Raw genomic sequence first — 16638 nt, forward strand, 5'->3', positions numbered from 1 at the left:
CGGTGATGGGAAAAGTACTCTTTTTCACCATTTTGTTATATCCTCTACTGACTGGTCATTGTTGTCCACTCACCCGAGCTCCCCCCACAGCTTAGAACGGGAGCAGTAGGTGAATCGATTTATCGCCTATTAAATCCGCTCAAAAATGTTTTTTTCCCCACAGATATACTGTATGTCCCTCTGCATCTCTGTATGCAGTCGACCCATAGGGTTGATACGAGGGCAATGAACAATACATATAGCAATGTGTCACTGCTGACAGTTTGACTCCTAAGCTTTGTAATTGTTTGTGTTTTGCCATCTTGAATTGACCCTTGAATTGAAGTATAGATATTTCCTAGCATGGAATGCTTCTCATGACCTTATATTCTCTGCACCTTACCTTATAAATAACCTTCAGTCTGCCATCACCCAGGCGGATATGTTGATCTGACTCCCCCATGCCAAAGCGCCAGTGCTCGCCCAGCAGTCTGCCGTCACCCAGACGGGTGCGTGCACGTGAGGTCGCTTCTCGCCCTCAGGCGTCTTACTGGTGTTACTAGTATTGACAGTGGAATATAATTTCCAGCTCAGTTGACGGTGCTAGTCTGTACACGTGTTTATACATGTATGCTCAAATACACACATAGATGGCTCCTACATGATGCAAAGGCTCAGGAACACACACACACACACACACACACACACACACACACACACAACTACTTGTGCATGCACGCTGGTTCCCACACACACTTAAATAATGTATGGCTGCAGAATGATGTGTCTTTTATGGAGGGGACATACATAATTCAAACGGATGTATGCATGTACAGTATAGACTATATGCACTTGACCTCTGTCAGGTCCCCAGGGAAACGCTGTTAAAATGGTATTGATTATCATCTTTGCAACGGTTCCATTGAGAAGCCCTTTTTTTTCTCAAACTGTTTCATGTCAAGGACCTCGGAAATGTTATATATTTCGACCCCCATCTGAAAATATGTTGTTCCAGGGACCCTCCAGAAGCAAGAGTTAAAACTTTAGCTCTGAAAGAAAAATATATTCAATGATTTGCGCCACATTTTCAAGATAACGAGCTCGGAAAGTATAACAAATGCTTAAATGCTTTTTTCATGTTGCTATGCCGTTAGCGTTAACTTCAGGTAACGTGATTGTGTCTTTTCTCCGTCCGTCCGTCCACCCACCCATCCATCCATCCGTCCACCCATCCATCCATCCATCGCCCGCCCGCCCACAGATGAGACAGAGCCCCTCGGCGGGAGGCCAGCCAAGACCTTCTATCCCCAACGGCCCCACCTCCAACTCCCTCCCTTCTCCCCACCCCAGCCTGCACCCCTCCCGTCCCCACCTGGGCCCCCCACACCACCACCACCACCGGACCCCTTGCCCGCCTCAACCACTGGCCAACGGGCCCCCGCACAGACACTCGGACCCTCTGTCCCTGGGCGGCAGTGGTACCATCACTAGTAGTAGTAGTATTGGTGGTGGAGGTGGTAGTAATCATCGGACGCTCGGGCCCAACGGAGACGTGCCTTACTTGCAGCCTGCCAGCAGCAGCGTTGGCGCCGACGCAGCACTGCTACCTCACACCTGCACAAACCCCCAACAGACCCAACAGGACGCCATGACACCCCGCACCCTGCACCTAAACTCCTCTCAGGTGAGCTGTATACAACCAGTATCATTTTCTTTTCTCCGATGCTCTTCACTTTGCCATCGGTCGATACAGAGCGCCTATCCAACAACTGTGTGTGACTAGAAAGTAAAATGTCATAATGGTGACAGGACGAGTGAAAGGTATGACTTTGCGTTCAACCAACACACAAACCATTAACTAACGTGTGGTTCTTCTCAACCTGGGGACGGCCCCAAAATAATGTGAGGGACATTATCCGATCTTGCCACCCGGGCATCCCCGGGCGGCAAATTGTCAAATTATATAAGGAAGAGGAGGAGGCTAACATCTGCAAGCTCACAATTGTGAGCTATAATTCACAGTCCCCAGTTTGCGTCCTGAAAAGGTTGAGAACTAGGTGATGCACAATATAATCTGTAGCGTAATCGGAATAGGCCATACAAAGGCCATATTGGAACGGTCTCAAAATAATCCAGATTATTAATCGGTTTTCACCAGCAAAAAATTATAAAAATGAAAAATGTAAAAATTCATCAATGAGTTCAATATAAATGAAAGGTTTCTAGTACCTCTAGTCTAGAAACAAAAGCCAAATCTTAAAGGGAAGTTTCACCCTTTTTGTAAAAAAAGAAATATATGGGCCCCAGATGGAGGTCTCCTGTTAATTAGTACAGTCTGATCTCTGATGCCCAGGACGGAGATTATTGATATCAAAACCGATCGCATCGCTCCACAGGCTAGGAGGGCTTGTTGCACAACATTCGATGATAGTGTAACAGTGGGACGTCATCGAAAATGTTCCCCCCCCCCCCTGTTTAGCCGACGAGAACGAAAATCTTAAAACTCGTGATCTAAATCATCCCGTCTAATTCTAAGAAAAGATCATGTGCCCCCCGCTGTCCAGTCGCTAGTAGCAATAGATTTAATCTTACCTCCCGTTGTTGTCGATCGCCGTTAGAGTGTGTTGGCTACATTTAGCTGCTACACCCACATCCGGGATAACATCCGGTCCGTCGGTAATAGTGCTTCGCTGCTATAAATCGCTGGGCACATTTCCTGGGCCTGGGGGCGGCGGTGGCTCAGGGGTAGAGTGCCTGGATGGTAACCGTAAGGTTGCCAGTTCGAACCCGGGCTCCCCCAGAGTTACTGTCGAAGTGTCCTTGAGCAAGACACTGAACCCCTAATTGCTCGCGCCTTGCATGGTTTCCGCTGCCATCGGTGTATGAATGTGTGTGTGAATGGGTGAATGTAATGCACAATCTCTGTAAAGCGCCTTGGATAAAGGCGCTATATAAATGCACCATTTACCATTTACCACGTTTAGAACACTTTCCTGGTGGTCTTTATGTGTGTAATATGTGGTTTCAGATATTTTAGATTTTAGCAGTGAGCCCAGTGTCTTTTATGTCATGGACACTGGTCTCACTTCCTTCCTGGACTACATGTTGTCTCAGTAAGACAGCCCTCCCCCTATCCACAAGGAGGAGCAGTGCACCAAAGCATTATGGGAATTATAGTCCGGGAAGGAAGTGAGCCCAGTGTCCATGACATCGGAGACACTGAGCTCACTGCTAAAATATCTATATGACCCTGCAAATAATCGGATATTGGTCAGATACGACCCTGCAAATAATGTCATAATTTCATAATGGTGCAGTCTGCACCCCTATTGAGAACCTCTGAACTAACTGACCAACTCTCTCCCCCCAGGGGCTTCAGAAGGGTTCTTCTTCGGTGACGCATGCGGCCGGCTCCAACGGGGACGGCGCTCGCCCCCGGTCGCCCTCGGCCCTCCTCCTCCCCCCCCACCCGCACTCTCACAATCAGGTCGGACATTCCACTGGTGCCGCGTCGTCGTCGTCGCCGCCGCGGCGCCAACAGCAGCAGGCCCTCAACCACCACCACCTCCCGTCCCCTCCCTCCCTCCCCCACTCCCATACCTCAGGAGGAGGAGGAGCAGCGGCGGGAGCGCCCCCTACCAAAGACGGCGGCAGCGGCAACAACGGTCACCAGACGCCGCCGGGCGCGGCGGAGGACGCCGTGGCCAATAATCACGGCGCCCAGGCCGGCGGCGACATGCCGAGCCTCAGTGCGGACAATCCCCGGCTCTCTGCCCTGCTGGCGGGTGGGAGGGGCCCGGCAGGGGGGAAGGAGGAGGAGGAGGGGAGCGGGGACGGACGCTCGGAAGGGGCGCTGTCGGCCGCCGCCACCCCTCGCAAGAAAGTGAACAACATCCACCCGGCCGCCCTGCCCCCCTCCTCCTCCTCCACCCCCCACCACCACGCCCCGGGCGGCGGCTCATCGGCCGCCTCCTCGCCCGTCTCCGCCATATCCACCGCCACGCCCTCGCCCAAGTCCACGGAGCACGGCGCCGCGCCCCACCACAGCCCCTCCTCTGTCCCCCCGGGCGGCGCCAACGCCGCCAGAAAGCCCTCGTCGCCGCCCGCCGTCAACGGGGGCAAAGCGGCAGCCGCCGCCCTCTCGGAGGACTCTCGGAGCCCGCTGAAGGCGGAGCCGCCCGCTGCGGCCCCTCCCCATCTCAAGGCCGCCACGCCCCAGCAGCATGCTCCCGGCTCCTCGTCGTCGTCTTCGTCGTCCATTTCCATCTACCCCAGCTCCACTGACGTGCTGAAAGCCTGCAGGTAACGACACACACACTGTGCCACCAAACACTAGTCGGTGTTTATTCATTGTAACCTACTAGAGCGGTGCCCGTTGGACACTGGCCTACTTGGAACGATGCAAGTTGGAAATGGATGCCCCACCTAGTATGTCTGTGTCCCTTTTATGCCCATTTATGGAGTTATTTGTCAGGCAACAGGCATGCCCAAATATGGAGTCTATGCAGACGTCAGAATGATGTGGGAACAGTCCAGCTCTATATATGGACACTGGGCCCTGTCCAGAGCCCGGGCAGAGGCCTTTTTTGTGGCGGTTCTGCACTCCCTGGTGGGGTGGAACGTGCGTGTGGAATTTAAAGTCAGTGGGGCGAACGATGTGAGTGTTCGTTCTGTAACTGGAGTCTCCCTGTGTCTGTCCAGCTCTTTATTAAACAGGAAATGCATTTTCAGGTTTGGATACCAATTGTATCCGACCAGGAGAGGGAACTCACACAGGATACAGATTAAACTGTGCAATTGGAAGTGATGGCACAAAGAAATGATCAGACATTGAAATTAGAACACACTCTCTCCTGATTGGCTCTTTTTATGTATTATTCTTTACAAAAATAGCAAAATGATGGGGAAACTACCCATCAGTCTTCAGGGTCTTCAGAACTGGACTCTGTTTATTGATTGAATACTTTATTGGCAATATTTAAACGCTCAGGCTTGCTTTTGACAATGTCTCCACCCAGTGGTGTGAGGGAGTCACTACAACATCCAAGAGAGAATTGCTTACATAACTGTAAATAAAAATCAAAGGCTACTGGGCAGTTGCTATGCAGACACATTTTTTTTTTTTTCCGCCCATCACACTCTGTGGCAATGGGATGTCTTAATAAACTTAAAACGTTGGAATTTAAAATGAAACAAAATGTAGATTTTTGTGACAATTCTAAAACAAACCCACATGACACACATGTTGAGGATGCATGCAATAAGTACAGACTTAATTCCATATGTTTCTATGTCAGTGGTGCTCAAACTATTTCATGTCAAGTACCCCAAAAACTATATGTAATTGGCAGCTAACCCCCATCTGAAAATATGTGGTTCCAGGGACCCCCCCCCCAGAAGCAAAGATATGAGTTAAAACATTCACTGGGAAAGACTATATATTCAAAGATTTGCACACATTTCACGATGATACAAAAAAAAGATCTACAAGCTCATAGCACTGAGCTTGTAGATCTGTTATTTTTCAATAGCTAAAGTATAACATAATGCTTAAAACACAAAGGGGTTCCCGTCCTGAATGGGTTAATAACCAATATTAATTATACTCTACTGCTACTAATCCTAGCGAGCAATACTACAGCTACGACTACCTTCTATTACTAACAGTTTCTGTTTCTTTGCATCCTGTGTCAGGAACCTGGGAAAGAACGGTCTCTCCAACAGCAGCATCCTCCTGGACAAGTGTCCTCCGCCCCGCCTACCGCCGCCACCCTCGCCCGTCCTGCCCAAGGACAAGCTCAACCCACCCACGCCCAGCATCTATGTAAGTTCACCGACACCACCAGCGATGCGATTTTTAAATCCAGCTCGGTTGAGCCTCCAATATAACCCCATTTTCAAAGCACCGTATCTCCAAAGGTTCGAGAGAGTACCACGGTTCCAGCAGCGCAGATTTTATTTTTTATTCTCTCTGTATGAGCACAGAATGGAATGTGATGTATGATGATGAGATCGCCATGCCATGGCCTGCTGTAGGGTTGACGCTTGTTGGGGACACTGGCATCAGTGATGCTTGCAGTGTGGCAGGCCCCTTTATTGTTTGTGTGTGTGTGTGATTGTGTCCACAGGCTAGTGGTCAGAGGCTTGAGAATTATGGGGTTGTCCAAGCGTAAAGCAAAGCAGCATGCAACATACTGTTCAATCTCCTCCATTATAGGCAGTCGGTCTATTTGGAGGAGAAGGTGTGTCGTGTGTTGCCTATATTCGCTACATTTAGGGCTTGTTTGGACTCGAGCACCGAGACACATGACGTTCCGAGTGTGTGGGATATCGGAAGCAACTGAAAAATGTCAAAGTCAAAGAAATGTGTGTGTGTTTTTCTGTCAGCTGGAGAACAAGAGAGACGCGTTCTTCCCGCCGCTGCACCAGTTCTGCACAAACCCCTCCAACCCCGTCACCGTCATCAGAGGCTTGGCCGGGGCGCTCAAGCTGGGTAAGACACACATGACCCAATAACCCTACGACACACACACACACAGCCATGACCTTGACCCTAACCTCCAACCCCGTCATCAGAGGCCTGGCCGGGGCGCTCAAGCTGGGTAAGACACACATACAGACCTGCACACAGGCGGTGCACCAGTGCGCATGCGTCGTCAAAATTCATTCAGTGCTGTCAATCAAGCGCCGGGAAGCACTTCTGCGTACTAACAGCTGGGGCCGCCCAGAATGATGATTATGGCCAGAATACTAGTAAATTCTGTGGCGAGAGCATTTCCCACTGACTGCCACTCAAAGTAGCTACTGGCCAATCACAGCACGTCTTGCACAAGTGCACTGGCCATTGTGGCTAATCACAGCGCGTCCTTACTCAAACGAGGGAGGATTCCATCCTGTTCGCTGCTGGGAGGAGGGCGGTTGACAGGAGGACAGGAGTTTACTACTGAGAAAACCTGACACAAATGGTTCGGCTTCTCCGTTTCAGATGTGGAGCGAACTAAAAAGTTAAAGTTGTAAAAGGGCATGCTTTGGATGCTTTGCACTCTTCCCATTCGCCGCTGTGCTTGTGTTTGTTTTCTGGGTGCTGGAGCAAGTTGCTCGTGTGCGATGCCGTCTCTCACAGTCTAGGCACCGGCCACCGACTTTTTACGGGTACAGGTTTTAGTTCCGACATAGTGGAGTGGGAAGAGTACAAAGCATTGTGGACTGGCACTGCTGCTGCACAACATGAAGCTTATCAACATGACAACAGCGTGTCCCGACATACTGTCCCTTATTATCGTAAAGTCAGGTAGTGTAGACTGTTTATTTTGCACCGAGGAGCCATGTGTGTCTGACTCTGTGTTGACTGTGTACGTCACCTCGGCTAAAAACAAAAGGGAAGCCTGACGTATGCTTCGCCGTACGACGTGCCGTATGTTAAACAAATAGCTGATCTGCAAGCTCACAATGTGTCGCCTCCGCAACACGTTGTGATATAGTAAATCGGCTATAAAAAAAGTATCTAAATACTGCTTTGATGCTCATATTATCCTTAGGAAGTATTAAGACTCTAGTATCATGACTCTGATGAAGACCGCAAGGTCGAAACGTTAGTCGTTTTTGTATACTGAGCACCTAAATAAAAGGCTCTAAATGTCCGTGCTGCTCCAGTCTCTTCTCCTTATGCAGCGAAGTATTAAGACATTTGTATTAGAATATGCATATAGGGCTTGACCACACATGGACCTAGATTTTTTTAAATAATGGGATGAATCTAGAGTTGCAATACTCTCCATTGACTCCCCAGTCCCCACTTATCCAATAAATATCGTTTTGCTATAAGTTATTCATGCATCCCTCTTTTATCCATCCGGCGAGACGGGTTGCCGCGTTTTGGGGGCACCAAGTAACTTCTCCAGGTGCTCCTCTGAGTACTAGACCAAAAAAGTTGTGTGCAGCCCTGCACATGACCCAATAACCCTACGACACACACACACACACACAGCCATGACCTTGACCCTAACCTCCAACCGAGGTCAGCAGAGGTCTGGGAAGATAACGCTCCGGTTCGGGGTCTATCCTTTTATTACTCTATGGGGTGACCTGATCCAAAACATGTTTGAGGACCCAGTGGTAATGAAGCATGTTTGATGTCCCTCCTCTCTCTCTCTCTCTCTCTCTCCTCTGGCTCAGACCTGGGTCTGTTCTCCACCAAGACCCTGGTGGAGGCCAACCCGGACCACCTGGTGGAGGTCCGGACGCAGCTGTCGCAGCCCGCCGACGAGAACTGGGACCTGAGCGGCACCAAGAAGATGTGGCGCTGCGAGAGCGCGCGCGCTCACACCACCATCGCCAAATACGCACAGTACCAGGCCGCCTCCTTCCAGGAGTCGCTACGGGTCAGCAACACAAGCAGTCTTACTGCGTACACAAGCAGTCTCACGGTTGATAGCATGACAAGCAGTATATTTTCAATTAATTATTAATACATATTAGTAATTTAATATTTAATATATGCATTTTCTCTAACTTTTTTTTAAAGGACCCCCTAATTGATATGTACCTATTTTGCCTCAGACACAGTTTGTGCCAGACTCGTACCAAACAAATTTGATAACATTTGCGTGATTTTTCAAGATTTTTCTAAAATAGATACACTTTGTGACACGCTGTGAGCTTGTACATCTACTATTGTTGAAGAGCCGAGGTATGATGGATAGTGGTTAAAATGATTGTGATGCTATTTACTAAAACAAATAGCTGGGGACCGCCTGACACTTTGACAACCATTGGACTAAGTGTGTGTGTGTGTGTGTGTGTGTGTGTGTGCGTGTGTGTGTGTTCAGGAGGAGAATGAGAAGAAAGCGTTGAAAGAGCCGTCGGACACGGAGCCTGCGACAGCAGAGAGGTACCAACATCTATGCTTGAAGTCTGATCTCTCTGTAGAAGTGTTAATATTCCAAACGAGATGCTTGGTTAAGTCCGATATTAGGACAGAACATCAGCGTTCTGAATCAAAACCGTGGAGAGCGCCGTAGATTCCGAGATAATGGCAACATTTCTTCCAGAAAGTAACACGTGTGTCCGCATTACTTTGTGCAGTGTGTCGAGGAAGAGGAGGGGTCCATTAAAGCACATAAAGTTTGGAACCAACATCGACGTGTCGGACGAGAGGAAGTGAGTCACACTCATTTTCAACATTGAACTCATTAATGTACCTTTTGAGTTGTTGGGAAAATGCTCGATAGGGGAACCCGGCTCGATAAGCCCGATCACTAAAGATTCTCATTATCAATAAGAAATGAACGAGCTGAGCTTGGCGTGTGTGTGTGTGTCCTCCCCCGTCCTGCAGGTGGAAGCAGCAGCTGCAGGAGCTCAGTAAGCTGCCGGCGTTTGCCAGGGTGGTCTCCGCCGGCAACCTGCTGAGCCACGTGGGCCACACCGTCCTGGGCATGAACACCGTGACGCTTTACATGAAGGTCCCTGGCAGCAGGATACCAGGTCTGTGCACGCGCACACACACATGCACAAATCTGTTTCTGTCCGGCGTCTGTTCTGACATCAGAACACGGGCACCGCTCTAGTACTTTTCAGGATTAACAGCCAAAACTGTAACTTGTTGACTGGCTTGTCAGTGGTCAGCGTGGATGACGGCTGTCCTCTGGGTCCCCCCACAGGTCATCAGGAGCACAACAACTTCTGTTCGGTCAACATCAACATCGGCCCAGGAGACTGTGAATGGTTCGCCGTACCGGAGCCCTACTGGGGGGTGATGAGCAACTTCTGTGAAAAGTGAGAGAAACACACACAGCAAAACGATATATATTCAAAGATTTGTGCCGCATTTTCAAGATTTTTCAAAAGTAGCAGATCTACTAGCTCGTAGATCTGCCATTATTCAACAGCTTAAAAGTTTAAATTCATGGTTAACATGGATTAACTCCCCATCCCCCGTGTGGCGCTCCTCTGCGGTTCAGGAACAACATCAACTTCCTGATGGGTTCGTGGTGGCCCAACCTGGAGGACCTGTATGAGGCGGACGTGCCGGTGTACCGCTTCATCCAGAGGCCCGGCGACCTGGTGTGGCTCAACACGGGCACCGTCCACTGGGTGCAGGCCATCGGCTGGTGCAACAACATCGCCTGGAACGTCGGACCCCTCACCGGTATGTACACTAGTGTTGATTTGGACCGCACACTTTTGTCAGGTCAAACCTGACATACGACAGGCCCGTTTTTTTTAATGGAGCACCGAAGTCCTGACGTAACTCGCTCATCCCTTCTGTTCCCCTGGTTCGCGGAAGTAATTTCTCTATGGAGAATAACATGGGCTCATCTTAAAATCGTTTCATATAAGTGTTGTGGTCCAAAAATAAACAAGCTGTCTCTGCGTTATTGTCATGGAGGTGTCTCTGTATATCGTTTGCAACAGTCAGTCACTCATATAATTATGATACAATCTGTTTCTAGCGAAAATGTAACTAATTCAGTAGCAGTAACATTAGCGTTTTCTCTCAGTCAGTTGATTCTTCATATCCATATGAGTGAAACAGTCGGGTTTTTCAAACACAGTTCTTATGAGGCGATCTAAAATCCCTCTATGGGGATTATAATGCAAATAAAAAGTACACGAACCTGTGGAAACTGGAGAGCAGGAAAGATGCACAACGGAGCCAGCGTTTGTTTCACCTTAATTAATTAAATGAGAAAAAGAGGTTGTGCATCAGCAATGGTTATCAGTGGAGTGCCAAACCCAAATCCAGTATACATCAAAAAATAGGAATTATTCCAAAAAGGTAGCACATCCAGTAATATATATGTCATATTTCTTGTTTTTATTTAGTTTTAGTCCTTTGAATATAATTTCATTTTTTTTGTCACATTTCAGTCATCTGAAGACTATGCTTTTGTGCTGGTCTAGTTTTAGTCTACTAAAGTAAGTGTGTGTGTGTGTGTGTGTGTGTGTGTGTGTGTGTGTGTGTGTGTGTGTGTGTGTGTGTGTGTGTGTGTGTGTGTGTGTGTGTGTGTGTGTGTGTGTGTGTGTGTGTGTGTGTGTGTGTGTGTGTGTGTGTGTGTGTGTGTGTGTGTGTGTGTGTGTGTGTGTGTGTGTGTGTGTGTGTGTGTGTGTGTGTGTGTGGCAGCCCACCAATACAAGCTGGCTGTGGAGCGCTACGAGTGGAACAAGCTGCAGAGCGTCAAGTCCATGGTTCCCATGGTGCACCTCTCCTGGAACATGGCACGCAACATCAAAGTGTCCGACCACAAGCTGTTTGAGATGATCAAGTAAGTCAGCCCTAACTGAGAGCTACGCACAGCCATGCTGTAATGATGACAAAGGCTCGTCCATATTTGGACCGGGCAGCGAGCTCATGAAACGTGTGGAGCTACTACGTTGGTCTACTTGGCGACATGCACAATGAATGGACTTCCATGGACGTTTAAAATCCATCAGTTCACTGCGATGGACTGAGATCTCCGTCTTTTAAGGTTGGTAGTGATGATAAGCTGGCCTGGCGGGGCCAGACTTGTGGATTTACGCTACCTCCCCGCATATACGCGGAGGAAGGAATGAGCCAATGCCCGTTGCTGATCATCGCGGTTATGTTTTTGGGTGACTTTACAACAACCTTATATAGGTTAATGTGGTTATATTCATGTAGAAAACGGAAGAAGAAATGATTATTATAACTAAAGCTAGCAAAAAAACTAGAATAAAAAACATTACAGTAGTGCATCCCGTGAATGCAGATGTCATTGTTTTATTGCGTCCCTTAACTATGAACTGCGTTTTGGGATGCAAAATGCACCCTATTTTAAAATCTGCAGTTTTAACGTCCGGTTCACAAGCCTGGGGTCATTTTATTCCGCCTTGAATAAGACACGGTTTAAAGGTCTCAGCACGTGCAAATGAATGGAATGAACGAATGATTACATGGCAGTGGATGTGTTGATACAATCCTCCAAACCAAATGTTGTCGCCCTGTCTCTTCCAGGGACGTACGTGCACACATAGACATCAAAGGGGGCTTCAGCCCCTGCCCTTTTACCTGTCTGTAAAACAACTGCCCTCTCCAGACCATGAATACTACAGTGAAAGAAATGCAAATGCCACCCCTTCCCATGCCATGCCGGAAAGGCAGCGTTCAGGAGAATTGCTTTTTTCCCTAAGTATCCTGAACTTTAACACAGAATTTTGCGTTGAACAAATTAGTTTTGAAATCCATGTCGTATACACCGCATCTCCACTAGAGTGCTGGGTTGCGCCCAGAAAATAGCTGATCTACAAGCTCTCAACACGTCGCAGCACGACACGTTGTGAGCTTGTAGATCTGCAATTTTCGCAATTTTTGGTCCTAAAGTTCCCTCGCACAGGATTTCAGGCCCTGCCCCTCTAACACTCTCTGCACGTCCCTGGTCTCTTCCATCGGTAGGTATTGCTTGCTGCGGACACTGAAACAGTGTCAGTGGGTGAAAGAAGCCTTAACAACAGCTGGGAAAGACACTGTGCTGAGGCCCAGGAGCAGAGACGAGCCAGCCCACTACTGCACCATCTGTGAGGTCAGTATGACACATTCTAAAAGAAATCTTCTAAATCATGACTATTTCATGTCAAGGAACCCCGGAATTATCTGAATTTGGCCGCGGACCTGAAAATACATTGTTCCTGGCAGGGACCCACCCCAGAAGCAAATATTTGAGTTAAAAACTCAAATATTAAACGTTTGCTGTGAAAGAAAAAAGCACTGGGTGCCACGCTATGAGCTTGTATATCTGCTATTTTTCAACAGCTAAAGTTTAAAATAACAGGCACGTTCTGAAGCTTGTTGATCTGCCATTTCCCGGCTTCAGCCTCGACGGTTGAAACGGGCGAAAATCTATCAATGATGGCATTCCTATAATCGCCGCGCGATAACGCAGACGTGTGTTCTTTCCGTGCAGGTGGAGGTGTTCAACCTGCTGTTTGTGCGCAGCGAGCTGCTGTCCAAGAAGCAGTACGTCGTGCACTGTCAGGACTGTGCCCGCAAGGCCAGCGCCACCCTGGACACCTTCGTGGTACTGCAACAACACAGGATGGAGGACCTCATGCAGGTCTATGACCAGTTCACATTAGTAAGTTCCCTAACTGATCTACCACCAGTTCACATTAGTAAGTTCACTAACTGATCTACCACCAGTTCACATTAGTAAGTTATTAGTAGTGTTGATTTTGAAAGCCTTTTTTTTGTCATATTCCTTTGAATAAAATTTCATTCAGTTTGTCATATTTTTGTCATCTGAAATGTTTGTTAGTTTAGTAGACTAAAATGTAACATTTTTGCTGACATTCAAACGTCTGATGGATTGGACAAAACTACGGACTTTGCACCAAAACTACGGACTTTGTATCATATATATTTTACCCGCGATATTGCTGCTTTTGCATCCTACGGGGTACAAATTATAGCCCCTTTGGCGCTAAGAGTGTTAAGTGCACTGATTCTGGGCAGACGTGTACTGACACTGCTGTTTAACTTCTGTTTCACTGCACGTGGTGATTAATGTTTGTCTGTCTCCTCCAGGCCCCTCCTCTTCATACATCATCATCTTGACATTAGACCACACCCCCATCTTCTTCTTCTGTGGAGCCATCGAAAACCCAATTTACAGGAAGTTGTATTTTTTAAGAAAACGGACAGGACCAACAAATACGAAGAAGAAAAAAAATGGAACACCCAGAAACAAACAGCAACGGACCATTTCTGATATTCAGGAAAGCCAAGGCCGTCTTTACTACCCCCCCACCCCCCTCTCACCACCCCCTCCACATGGCTGGTCTCCATAGCAACGGCATGGAGGCAGCAGCGGCCAGAAGCGTCTGTGTGTCTATGCAAACCCTGTTTCCAAGTGCTGTGTGGGTACCCCCAACCACCACAGGGGTGCGCCACCGAGCACTCTTGGCCCAATACCGGACTCTTAAAAAGCCCAATAGGCTCTGTGCACATATTGCACATATTGTAAAGAAATTTGTCCTTTTTTCCTTACTTCCGTCACAGGTGTTACCAATGATTCTAATGAAGGCCCCGTTTCATTTCTTGTCAAAGGGTGCATGCATATATTGTGCATGTTTGCTCACTGGAAATGCACTGGTACATCCATGGCTCTGGGATTGTCCAGGTACCCTCATGGTTCCGAGAAGGGGAAAATGTCCCCTTATATGGGGTGTGTAACTCAGGGTGTACACATGTAACCAAATGAACCCGTACGTGTCCATTTGGTTCATGTTGTATGCTCTGAGTTCCATAACTCTGGGGGGGGGGGGGGGGGGTCAGTTTATGAACCATTGCGCTACACTAAATCGAACAGAGCCTTCATTAGTATGATTGTTGTGAGGGAAGTAAGGAAGAGGCCCAAGGTCCTTCCAATATGGCAGTGCATAGAGCCTAGTTATGCTCCGGTGCGCACCGGCACATTGCGGCGAGAGCGGCCCTGAAAATACGCAAGACTGTCTTGCGTATTTTCGGTGTGCGACGCCATCGTGCGACTGGAAGTATGTACTGGGCTGAGCTCTCTTCCTCTCCTCCTGAAACGACTACAAGGTTTCTGCCCCCCCCCCCCCACCCTCTGATTGAATGATGGACGATTTGATCACAAACGGTCTGGTGTGGGAAGGGGAGGGCTGGATTGTTGATGCTTAAATAAAATGTTTTTTGTAGATAATGAACTGGCAACTGGCAACAACAACCCTGGAAAATACTACTGACTTGACATCCTCTCTGTCTCTCTCTATCTCTGTCTCTCTGTCTGTCTCTATAGTCAAATTCCAATTCCCCAAATCTCGGTCACTCATGGCGTGGTGGTGTTATGGTGAAATTTGTGGACTTCACCAATTTCACTGTAACACTGCCATGCTGGAGTGACCAAGATTTGGAGTATTGGAATTCAGCTTGCGTCCGTCTGTCTCATTTTCTCACTCTTTCACTCTCTCTTTCTCACTCCATCTCTCTGTCTCTCTCTAGTATTCTATATCTTTTGACCACTTCCAGCCCCTATTTTGTGCATGCCTTTTTTTATAGGCGAAGGCGTTTCAAAGATGATCCAAACATTTAACCCATTCAGGACGGGAACCGAACCCCTTTTGATGTTTTTAAGCATTATACTACATAATGCTTAAAACATCATGAGCTTGTAGATCTGCTATTTCTTTTTAATCGTGAAAATGTGGCGCGAATCTTGAATATATATTCTTTCAGAGCGAACGTTTTTAACTCGAATCTTTGCTTCTTGGGGGGGGGGGGGGTCCCTAAAACATGTTTTCAGATGGGGGTCGGCGGCCAAATGCATATCATTTTCCTTGACATGAAATATTTTGAGAACCACTGACATAGAAACAGGTTTTTTCCAGAAAACTCTTGAATTAAAGACATTTGTAGAATCGTCCTCAGGTCTAAATGGGTTAAAACAGGGCTTTAAGTGGTTAAAAGGGATAAAATATCAACTTCCACATTTTTTTGTTTTCTTTCATTGGATTCTACCAAGATTTTCTCCCTAGTTTCCTTTTATTTTTGTCCTCCTGAAGCCCGATTTGTACTTCATCGCACAGCGGTGTCGCACGTCGAAAATAGGCAACCTACAAGCTCACATCCGCTCGCATCCGTGACGTGTTGTGAGCTTATAGGTCACCTATTGTCACTATAAATTAGGCTTTAAGGGCCCTGGTCGTCTTCTATGGTAGATAAGGAGCACTAGTCTTCTATGGTAGATAGAACTTTAAAGACTCTTTGGACAGTAACATTTTATTTAAACGTAATGTGAAGAGTTTAGGTCATTATTTTCTTTTTCTTTATTTTCTTTATTTTTTCTTTTTTTACAGGTTTGTTTTATCCTTGTCTCGTTCTTTTTGCAACTACGATGTTGAGTTTTTGGTTTTTGTTTCTTAGGTAAAAAAAGGATTTTTTTTAGAAAACATTATGTACTAGCCAAGTCACAAAGAAAAATGGGTTGCACACGGACTTATGGAATAAAAGTTTAATTTGTGATTTTGTTTTGTTATGTTTCTAATCTTGATGTAAATTTACACTATTTATAAATACATATTTATTGCTTGAAAATATTTGTTGAATGGAATGCTGTTATTTTTTCCAGAGTACCTGCCATTAAAATTTGAAGGAGTTTTGTAATTTTAACACGACTCCTCTTACATTTTCTATATATGAATAAAAACTGCTTAGCGAGCATTGTACAGAAACGGACATTTAAAACTTGTTTTATTGTTTGAAGAATGTTTTATGAGTCAATAAACACAAAAGTTGTCAAATTACCCTTGACGTGGGCAGTTATGTGTTGAATGATGGGGCCTAAAGTCAGATTGTTTTGTTTTGCCTGCTTAGCCTGGGATAAATTGAATCTTAACCATCAGGTCAATTTTTTTATCAGATCCTGTGTCTATAGTGACGTGGGTGAATGGCATCACTCTCAGGTAGGTACACAGGTATGTAGGCTACTGTATGTAGCTACACGTGGGTGAATGGCATCGCCCACAGCCACACAGGTGACCGGTATGTGTGATGGGGTCAGTTTTTGTCCCCGCGTCAGTTAAGTGCATGTGTTTGGTGTGACAGTGTTTTCCGTGCACCATGCTCTCCTACTGCCCCGAGATCAGTTCCCATGGCAACACGGGCGGATCAATCAACGAGGAAAT

At 47.1% G+C, this 16638-nt stretch overlaps 1 protein-coding gene across 2 annotated transcripts in view; it reads left to right on the forward strand.

Annotated features, from left to right (window-relative positions):
• The window catches only part of LOC310854150 (lysine-specific demethylase 6A-like), a 59668-nt gene extending 43545 nt beyond the window's left edge, over positions 1-16123 (forward strand). Inside the window, exons 16-29 of one of the 2 annotated variants that reach the window (XM_083758670.1) lie at positions 1241-1663; positions 3359-4281; positions 5674-5803; positions 6367-6472; positions 8155-8360; positions 8808-8869; positions 9064-9138; positions 9314-9462; positions 9639-9753; positions 9939-10126; positions 11102-11243; positions 12392-12518; positions 12900-13070; positions 13520-16123. In XM_083758670.1, coding sequence (XP_083614796.1) covers positions 1241-1663; positions 3359-4281; positions 5674-5803; positions 6367-6472; positions 8155-8360; positions 8808-8869; positions 9064-9138; positions 9314-9462; positions 9639-9753; positions 9939-10126; positions 11102-11243; positions 12392-12518; positions 12900-13070; positions 13520-13549 — 2847 coding nt within the window. In that variant the 3' untranslated portion in view covers positions 13550-16123. Of the gene's footprint in view, positions 1-1240; positions 1664-3349; positions 4282-5673; positions 5804-6366; positions 6473-8154; positions 8361-8807; positions 8870-9063; positions 9139-9313; positions 9463-9638; positions 9754-9938; positions 10127-11101; positions 11244-12391; positions 12519-12899; positions 13071-13519 lie in introns of both variants that reach the window. The other variant, XM_083758669.1, reaches the window with a different exon arrangement.
• Positions 16124-16638: the final 515 nt, after the last annotated feature.

Source organism: Protomyctophum parallelum, assembly GCF_964188405.1.
Source record: "Protomyctophum parallelum genome assembly, chromosome: 23".
Classification (NCBI taxonomy): Eukaryota; Metazoa; Chordata; class Actinopteri; order Myctophiformes; family Myctophidae; genus Protomyctophum; species Protomyctophum parallelum.